Source organism: Neomonachus schauinslandi, chromosome X, assembly GCF_002201575.2.
Source record: "Neomonachus schauinslandi chromosome X, ASM220157v2, whole genome shotgun sequence".
In the NCBI taxonomy this organism is placed as follows: domain Eukaryota; kingdom Metazoa; phylum Chordata; class Mammalia; order Carnivora; family Phocidae; genus Neomonachus; species Neomonachus schauinslandi.
In genome coordinates this window covers 76,122,018-76,132,275 of record NC_058419.1, presented here as the reverse complement: position 1 = coordinate 76,132,275, position 10,258 = coordinate 76,122,018, and the positions used below count along the sequence as shown (strand labels likewise).

Below are 10,258 nucleotides of genomic sequence, written 5' to 3'. Positions count from 1 at the left end.
TTACTATTACTATTACTATTGTTATTATCCAGAATGGCATTCTATACCCATCTGGCATTTCCAATTATTTTGGCTGTTGTTTCAATGGCAATTTCACACAATTTATCATAGTCTGAACCTGCTATGCATACTAAACAACAAAAAGACAATGCTGCTCTGCCACTAGCTAGATGACTGACCTTGAAGAAGAAACTTCAGCAATCTGGGCCTCAGCTTCCATATTTGTGACATCAGAGGTTTGGACTATCATTAGATGATCTTATTTTTTACCTACTCATGTATTTATTTGTTAGCAGCTTTATGGAACTTACCATAAAATTCATTTGTTTTTACATGTAAAATTCACTGATATTTAGTAAATTTACAGAGTTGTAGAACCATCACCACAGTATATAATTTTAGAACATTTACATCATGCCACAAAAAACTGCATTCTCATTCCTTATTAAGATCATTTAAAAGTTCCTTTCTAACTTTTATATTTGGGTTTCTAGACTTACAAAGCTTTAGCAGCTCTTTGCTACCTATACAGTTGACCCTTGAACAACATTGGGGGTTAGGGGCACCAAACCCCACACAGTTGAAAATCCACATAAAACTTTTGACTCCCCCAAAACTTAACTACTACTGGAAGCCTTACCAATAATATAAACAGTTGATTAACACATATTTTTATGCTATGTATATCATATACTGTATTGTTACAATAAATTAAGCTAGAGAAAATAAAATATTATTAAAAATATCATAAGTAAGGTAAAATTCATTTACAGTATTATACTGCATTTAGGAGAAAAAAAAAATGCATGTAAGTTGACCCACACAGTTCAAACCCATGTTGTTCAAGGGTTAACTGTAGAACCAAGTTCAAATTCATCAGTGCAACATTCAAGCCTCTACAATCTACAATATATCATTCCTCTCATTCCCTTGCCCTAATGAGTTACCTCCCTCTGAGTTTATGGTCTTGCAGTTCCCTTGGTAGGGAGTCCCTCTCACCTCCCCAATCTCTGAAGAGTAAAATCCTATATAATATTCAGACTCAGTCGAAATCCCACTCTTCCATAAAACTTTCTTCATTTCATACTCGTCACACTCATCTGGAACAAGACCTTATTTGCCTCTAATCTCTGATAGTATTTCATTTGTCCCTCTCATGAAAGTTCTTACTTTCATTTGTGAATCTTATGCTTAATATCTCAACTTATTACTTGATTAAGATATCTTAGAAGGCAGTTAGTTGCTATAACTAAGAGAGCCATGTATCCTTAAAAACTCGCAATGTCGCATTTTGTAAATAACAATTAATGATGGTGATTATAGTAATTGGTAGCTAAATTAAACACTGATAATGTGCCAGGCAGTTCTAAGCACTTCTACAAATATTAACTCATTTTATCCCTATAGCTACCCTGTGAGATAGGTATTATTATTATTACCACCATTTTACAGAAAAAGAAACTGAGGCACAGAGAAGGTACACACTTGCCAAGATTAAGAGGTTAAGTAGAGTTGAGATTTGCATTCAGACATTCTGGCTCTAAAACATACCCTCTTAACCACTATAGTACATTTCTAAGCCCGCTGAAACTCAGCAAATGTTAACTGAAAAAATCCTAATTAATAAGCTTCCATTCTGGGAAGGAAAGGTAATTAAGAATTCTAGGTGCTGACACAGAAGTAAAAGGGACAAATTCTGATTTGGACAGGAGAGTCACTAAACTTTTGGGTTGGCCCTGAGGTGCTACAAAAACCATTGTTAAACCATAAAGCTATAACTCACAAAGATAATTCCTCTCTCATACATAGGTGATGAGAGTGCAAAATTGGTAGTTTCTACTCTAGGCGAATATATGCATATCCTATGATCCAGAAATTCCATTCCTGTGTATATCCCAACAAAACTGCTTATGTATATCCACCAAAAAAAAATGTTCTACTTGTAATAGCCAGAACTAGAAATTCCCCATCAACAGAAGAATGGATAAATCACATGTGGCATGTTAACAAAATGAAATACTATATAGCAATGAGAATGATTTCTAACTACAAGGAATAATACGGATGAATCTTTCAAACATAATGTTGAGCAAAAGAAGCCAGACGCAAGGGTATATACTATATGAATTCATGTATATTTTTTTTTAAAGATTTTATTTATTTGACAGAGAGAGATACACAGCGAGAGAGGGAACACAAGCAGCGGGAGTGGGAGAGGGAGAAGCAGGCTTCCCGCGGAGCAGGGAGCCCGATGCGGGGCTCGATCCCAGGACCCTGGGATCATGACCCAAGCCGAAGGCAGACGCTTAACGACTGAGCCACCCAGGCGCCCCTGAATTCATGTATATTAAGTATCAAAAAAAGGGCAAAATTATTCTGTTAGAAGTCAGGATAATGGTCACCCTTGGGAGGGGTACTGAGTAGAAGAAGAATCTGTTTCTTGATCTGGGTGCTGGTTACACAGGTGTGTGAAGTTTATGAACATTCATGGAGTATACATTTATATTAATAATTTATAATAGATTATATTATGTAGACATAAACTTTTCTCTATATATGTTACACTTCAATAGTTTTTTTAAAAAAGTCTTTCCAAGAGAAAAAAAAGACAAGAGCCAAAAATAAAAGTCACTTCTGCATTGACATACAGAACTAATGACTGACAAGTTCATGGTTATCTCTTTGTCCTGAGATGGACAAGACAATCTCTTCCTTTTGTGGATACAGTGAGTTAACAAGAGAGGCTATCTTAATCCCTAGCCATTACTGCAACCCTAATCCTTCCCAGAAACTCATAATAATAAAAGATAAAACAGACTTGTGGCAGCATACCACTTGTGGGCATGCAGCTCTGCTGGACACAAAATGAAATGCTTATTTTATTTAAAGAACTAAGTCTTCACTTGGAGTTTTTATTTATATTCCAAGAGTAACAATGCCATCATCCATGCAGTACAAATGGAGTCTGGGCATGATGCCAATTAAAGTTTTCTTGAGCATTAACCTCATCTTTACAACAGTCTGAAACTGAGCACTCCTATCTTTATTACGCAACTCACTTCACCTCTATGGGTCTGTTTCCTCATCTGTAACATGGGAATAATAATAGTACCTCCCATATAGGTTGATGTAAGGACTGAAGATCTATTTCATGTAAAGCATTTAGCACAGTGCCTGCCACATAGTTAAATATTCAATGTATTAGCGGCTATTATTATTTTGATATAAGTGGGATAATGGCATCTTCTCCCTTACTATACAGCTAGCCCAGTTTATAGCTTTAATCTCCCAGCATTAGGATTTTAATATTTTAACTATTTTAATATTTTAATACTCAAGCAAAAGGGTAGTTCTGCCTCCTTGCTCTCTCTGAGGTCAAATAAAAAGGGAGAAATTCTTTTTTTAATTTATTTATTCATTTTGGAGAGAAAGAGCACACAGGCACAAGGGGGAGGGGTAGAGGGGGCGGGAGAGAGGGAATCTCAAACAGACTCCCCACTGAGCATGGAGGCTGAGGCAGGGCTTGATCCCTGAACCCTGAGATCATGACCTGAGCCAAGAGCATGACCTGAGCTGAAATCAAGAGTCTGGTGCTTACCCCAATGTTCATAGCAGCAACGTCTGCAATAGTCAAACTGTGGAAGGAGCTGAGATGCCCTTCAACAGACGAATGGATAAAGACAATGTGGTCCATATATACAATGGAATATTACTCAGCCATCAGAAAAGATGAATACCCAACTTTTACATCAACATGGATGGGACTGGAGGAGATTAAGTTAAGTGAAATAAGTCAAGCAGAGAAAGTCAATTATCATATGGTTTCACTTATTTGTGGAACATGAGGAATAGCCATGGAGGACATTAGGAGAAGGAAGGGAAAAATGAAGGGGGGAAATCGGAGGGGGAGACGAACCATGAGAGACTATGGACTCTGAGAAAACAAACTGAGGGTTTTAGAGGGGAGGGGGGAGGGAGGATTGGTTAGCCCGGTGATGGGTATTAAGGAGGGCATTGAGCACTGGGTGTTAACATGAAAACAATGAATCATGGAACACTACATCAAAAATTAATGATGTACTGTATGGCCACCAGGTGCAAAAGGGAATAATTTTGAACTAGGCAAGTAGGGTGGCCCAGGGTTAAGTTGGTCGGGAAAAGAGGGCGTCTGGGTAGCAGATGATTTGCTTTGATGATGCCACCTTCCTATATCATGCCAGAGAACCTGGTGCAGATGACATGACCAGGTTCATGCAGAGGAAGGGACCCAGAAAAAGGTAAGGCTGTATACTACAAGGGATGTTATTATCTTCAACAGAGAAAGGGCCTAAAGAAGGAGTCATTAGGGGCGCCTGGGTGGCTCAGATGGTTAAGCGTCTGCCTTCGGCTCAGGTCATGTTCCCAGGGTCCTGGGATCGAGTCCCGCATCGGGCTCCCTGCTAGGCGGGGAGCCTGCTTCTCCCTCTGCCTCTCTCTCTCTCTTTGACTCTAATGAATAAATAAATAAAATATTTTTAAAAAAAATAAAAGAAGGAGTCATTAAAGGAGAGGTTTGAAGGTTACATTTCCTGCTTTGCCCAACAGGCAGCATCATAATCTTAAGTTAACAAGTAGGTAGAACATTTTTCTAGTTACAAAAAGCTTTCACACATGTCTTTTTATATAGTCCTCACAACCACCCTGTGAAGTGAGCAGAGAAAATTTCATTATCCCCATCTAATACAAGAAGAAAGAAAGGCTCAGAGAAGTAAAATAATTTGTCCAAAGTCATCAGCTGGTAGCTGGGGGAACCAGCGTTCTAATTTAAGTGTTCTGGGTTCAAAAACCATGTTTTTTCAATTAAAACATACTGGACTTTTATGTGGACTTCAGTTAGCCTAGGCGGCGTCTGTATTGATTGAAAGAAAAAAATTAAGCAGAGACTAGTTGTGTGAATTCTTCCTGATCCTCAGTCTCAGATGGCAGAAAGAAAACTGACAGGAAGTAGACGGATTTGGAATAAAAAGAGGCTAGCGATGGGGAGGGAAGAGGGAGGATCTAAAAAGAAAAGTAGAAGCGGCTCTAACTGGCGATTGCTGTAAGCAGGCGCCAACTGGTCTGGCGATGCCACCTTTTGGGTTTTTCCTCGTGGCTGAGCAGGGCCAGGTCTACTGTGCTCCATCTCCTTCCTTCACCCATAAGCCCAGCTTGGGCTGGAGAGATGCTGTAACCCCCAAAACCCAAAACTGCCCTGGATGAGGGGCAGTCGTGGTGGTCCGGGCAGCCTTCGTGGCAGGTTAGGGGCAGAGGGAATCAAGAGGAGGGTAGGAAAACGCCGGACACAGGAAGTAACTCTCTGGGAGGCGATGGCCTGTGGGGTATTCGAGAAAGGCGGTTACAAGCGTGGCAAGTGTGTAGTAAGAGGCTGGAGTAAGGAGGTGTGTGAGATGACTGCTGGGGTGCCAGAAGGAACTGGGGTCTGAGGGGCAGGGCAGAGATGGACCTGGCAGGCGCGCACCCCGCGTCGCGTGAGGCGCCGCCGCCGGAAGGCGGGTCCTGAGAAAAGTTCAGTTTGCTTGAAAGGGGAGAACGCAGGTCCCAGCGCGGGAAGAAGGCGTCAAAGAGCTCCCAGAAAAGGTTTGAGAGGGTGTGCCTGGGCTCTCCGTTGGATACCTGAAGAGAGCTCGGGGCTCCCAGCCTCTCCTAACTCTCCTCCTTACCTTGGGCACCGTGATATGGTCCATGTTCCCGCCACCTGAAGCCCTCAGTGCCACTTGGGTTGTCGCTCCCGCTGCCGCCACCGCTCCAGCTGCCTATTTGCTCAACCCAGGTTCCCCTCGCCGCCCTCTCTGTCATGGCACAAGCTCTCGTCACGTGATCCTCCTGGAGGTTTCTATCGCGACACTTTGTCTGTGGCCTCTCCCGCCATCTTGCTTCCTGGCAAATGCCCTTTGTGGTGGGAAGCTGGCGGTTTTCTGTTTTGGACTACAGGTTTGGCCCAGACTCGAGTACTGCCTCCCTTCTCACACATTTTAATGCAGTAAGAGTTCTGGGCACCTATATAATTCCACTACTCTCTAATGTTAACAGTGATGACACCTTACCAAGATAGCACAGATAATCCCATTCTGGTAACTGGGTTTCTGAAAAGCTTCAGAGCTGTGAGACCTTGGACAAGTCACAATAGAATACTTTTTGAAATGATGTATAAGCATATCCTTCTCTCACTCCCCTCTTTTACTAGTCTACTATCATTAACCTAGTTAAGTCCCAGACGATTGCAGTGGCCTCATAATTTTTGTCATCACAGATGTGGGAAAAGGACCAAAGGCCCACCAGACCACCTCTCAGGTGAGGTGCCGACAAGTGCAGTCATTCAGTGGTATTCTCTGAATCAGACTGTGATGGAAAAAATAACAGTCTGGGAGTTGGAAAAGCTGATATATTATGTGTCATTTATTTTTTTGTCTCCCCATCTACGATGTCAGCTTTGTGAGGCAGGAACTTGGCATACAGTAGGTACTTAATAAATATTTGTTGCATAAATAAATTTTCAAAGCTATCCCAGATTTTATCCACCATTAACTTTAACCATTTCCCCTAACATTTCGTCCTTAAGGCAAGTTGACGTCATTTCAGAGGAAATTAAGGGACAAGCAGTAGCTTGCCAAAGGTTGCAGAAGAATCAGAAGTCAAATGGGTCCCCACTAGAGTAAAGAAAGCCTGGGAATAAGAGGGAAAGCTTGGGGAAAAAAGTATTGGACTCAAAATATTTTCAGTAAAAAAGATACTATTACCATCTGTTTATTATTTGTCTTCCCCACTATGATGTCACTTCCATGAGGTTTTTCTCTGTTTGCTACTGTATCCCAGTGCTTAGAAAAGTACTTGGCACATAATGAATGCTTGATAAATACTTGCTGAATGGCTAGATAGGAATGAATAACTCTAAACTCACAGCTGGTGTGGGCCAGAAGATAAACTAGAAGGAAAGAGTCTGAAGGCAGGGAATCCATGAGGAGGCTATTGTGGTTTTCCCAAAAGGAGCTGTGAACTGCTGAGTCTGTGGGACTTTTGACTTTGTACCTAGAGCTCAGGCCTCAGCAAGATTAGCCAACATCTGAAATGCTAGTTGCTGCAGCAAATGTGTCCTGTTTTATAACCAAATCTCCAACTCGATTGTTGCCCACTTATGTTCTACTTTGAGGGCTTTTCCATTGTTGGGGGTTGGTGTTCTTCCCATGGTATCCTACGGAAGTAGGTATACTTTGCTCCATTTTCTATCTCAATAGCTAGAGGTACACCTTCAGAAAGCTGCTACCAAAAGTCACCCATAATGTGGTGGATGATGACTATTTAAAAAGTCACAGAGCCTTTGTGACCTCACTCATACTCAAGAGATAGCTTGATAAATCACAGCAGAGGGCAGCTGGGCCATAACTTCATACAAGTCACCAAGACCTCCTCCACTTTGCTACTGGGGAGAGACTATCAGAAACAGACTGTGTTTTTAGGTTATTTCAGTCTCAGCTTATCAGTCATCTTAAACCAACTGCTAACAAACTTCTTTTGCAGACCAAATTACTAGAAAGAACATTATTCATCTTTTAGAGACAGCTTACTTGAATCATGCAGTGCATAGGGGATATCAGCGAAGAGGTCTGGCAAGACTGCATCACCCTCTTCCTACAAACTGGGATGTGCTGTGATGCAGCGATTATCACCAATTCCCCACCCTGGTTGTTAGCTTCTTACCCCGAAGGCAACTTGTTCCAGTTGACCCAGGAAGAAATTCAGATCTTGCTGGCGAGAGAGGGGAGAGAGAAGTTGTTTCTTCAGGGAATCACCTTTGCAGGGACCAAATGCTTGTTGATTCGGGACAACCTTTACACTGAGGGCAACAACACCATGGACCTCCGCACCAAAGGCCAGAGTCGGAGCAGCCAGGCAGTGACTGTAGTTCAGATTGAGTCTGTATACCTTGTGGTGATGGGACAAAAAGGAACAGAAGGAGGGCCTCTCAACCTTAAGGCTTTTGAGATGGCAGGTTACATCAGAGAGGCCATTCATCAACGCATGGCCCATTTCTAACTAAATAAAAAGGAATTGGTGTTTGACTGGAATTTTAATTCAGTGTTATCTGTATTATCTGCTAAGTTAACCTGGTCTTGAGGAGAACAGAAAGGGAGATCCCATATAAGGTTTGGAGATGTGTGTGTATGTCTCTGTGTGTGTATATGTTGTGTGTGTGTTGGGGGAGGGGGCAGATTGAGGAGTAAGTGTTAAGGCATTAGGGCTTCTGGGCCTTTTTTATACCTAGAACACCATCCTTCCTTAGCACCTGAAGGAGAGAGTAGTATACTGGGAACTAGGAAATCTTGGTTCTAATCCCAACTTTTTCCTTACTTACCATGAGACTTTTCTCTCTGAGTCTCAATTTCCTTATCCACATAATGTGGAGTACACAATGTCTCTGAGGGCCTTTTAACCTATGGAAATCTAGGATTTTGTAACAACACACAGATCCTCCAAGGTCCAGCTCAAGTACCACCTCTGTGAGGAAGCTTTCTCTACTTTCCTTGACCCTTGGAGTTGACACTGATTTGAATTCCTAAAGCATTAACACTCTGGGTCATTTGTTTGGCCCTTAATCACACTCTGCCCAACATTTCTTGGATGACTGTTTTGTGTTCTTGTTTAACTTTCCACACACATAGGTTCTGTTTCCCAAACTTATTATAATCCCCTTAAAGAGCAGATGATGTATCTTCTTCTTCTCTCTATTTGGATAACTCAGCACAGAGCTCTGACGGGAATTGGTTACATGGCTAAAATTGCTTTTCAGGAAAAGAGAGACTTTCCAAAGTGGAATTCTGCTGGGTATAGATTATCCAAGGTGCTTGTGGCTAGATTCTCCTTTTTGAATTTGTAGCTCACCTTTGGACCATTTATCTATTCATTGTTCTCATTGTCAGGGTGGGCATGAAACTAAGAAAGGAGGTGAAAAATTCTAACCATTCAATCTGGCTTGTTGCTAGCAGCTCTGAGGACTCTGGGTGAGAGAAGGCAGGAATGAGAACGATGAGGTTTAGTAACAAACCATAGTGCTTATTTGACCTGGTACTTATTTGGTCCTGCTGTCACCAGTCCCCCAGGAACAGTGATTATGGAGAACTCTCTTCTGTGTTAATTACAAGGACCCACCTCTACAGCACCCCCAACACATACCCTCACAAGCTTGTAAAGGTCAAGGTTTAAACATGGAGTTTGTCAAAATCTCTAGAGCAGTGCTACTCAAAGCAAATATAATTCTAGTCACATATGTAGTTTCAAGTTTTCTGGTAGCCACAATAAAGAAGAAGTAAGATGGGTGAACTTAATTTTAAGAATATAATTTATTAAACCCAATACATCAAAATATTACTATTTAAACATATATACTCAATGAAAATATTGCTGATGAAATATTTTACATGTTTTTATGCCAAGGTTTCAAAATCTGGTGTGTATTTTACATTTGCAAATGTAAGTCTCAGCTTATCAGTCATCTTAAACCAACTGCTTCATTTCTAGTGTTCCATAGCCACATGTATCTAGTGGCTACTGAATTGGGCAGCGTGGGTTTAGGCAAACCCCACCCAATGTTTGAAACCCCTCTGCAACATCCCTGACAAGACACCCAACCATTCATCCAATACATTCCATGCTAGGCATTGGCTAATTAAATGTCAAAAAAAAGAGGTTTCTTAGATAAGATTCTAGTGGGGACAAGATGAGTGAAAAGATAAATTATAGTACCATGAAGTAAATGCTATGAAGTACTTTGTTTATTCAAACATGTATTGAGCTCTCACTATGTGTCAGGCACTGTTTTAGATATATCAGTAGACAAACAAATACTTTATGTTCATGGAGCTTATATTCTAATGGGAGAAACAGATAATATGTATCAGGAGATGATTAATGTTACAAAGACAAACAAAGCAGTATAAAGGGAGATAGAGAATGATGGGAGAAACTATTTTGAACAATGAAGTCAGAGGCAGCCTTTCTGGAGAGAAGATATCCATACAGAGGCCTAATGAAATAAAAGAATAGCCATGTCAAAAACTAGGGAAAATGTTTCAGGTAGAGAGAAGAGCCCTTTAAAAGCCCTGAAGAAGGAATGTGCCTAGTCTATTGAGAAACTATCAGGAGGCCAATGTGATTGCAATCTCTCAGGACAACGGCCCTCTCCATCTGCAGCATCCTTAATCAGGGTGGTAAGGCAGCAGAAGCT

The 10,258-nt window shown here is 41.2% G+C and overlaps 1 protein-coding gene across 1 annotated transcript; it reads left to right on the top strand.

The window, feature by feature from the left end:
• The first annotated feature begins 7,608 nt into the window (after positions 1 to 7,608).
• On the top strand, positions 7,609 to 8,070 carry LOC110570617 (profilin-2-like). Its single transcript, XM_021678689.1, has one exon. It carries the CDS (start codon positions 7,609 to 7,611, stop codon positions 8,068 to 8,070), a length of 462 nt encoding a protein of 153 aa, XP_021534364.1.
• Positions 8,071 to 10,258: the final 2,188 nt, after the last annotated feature.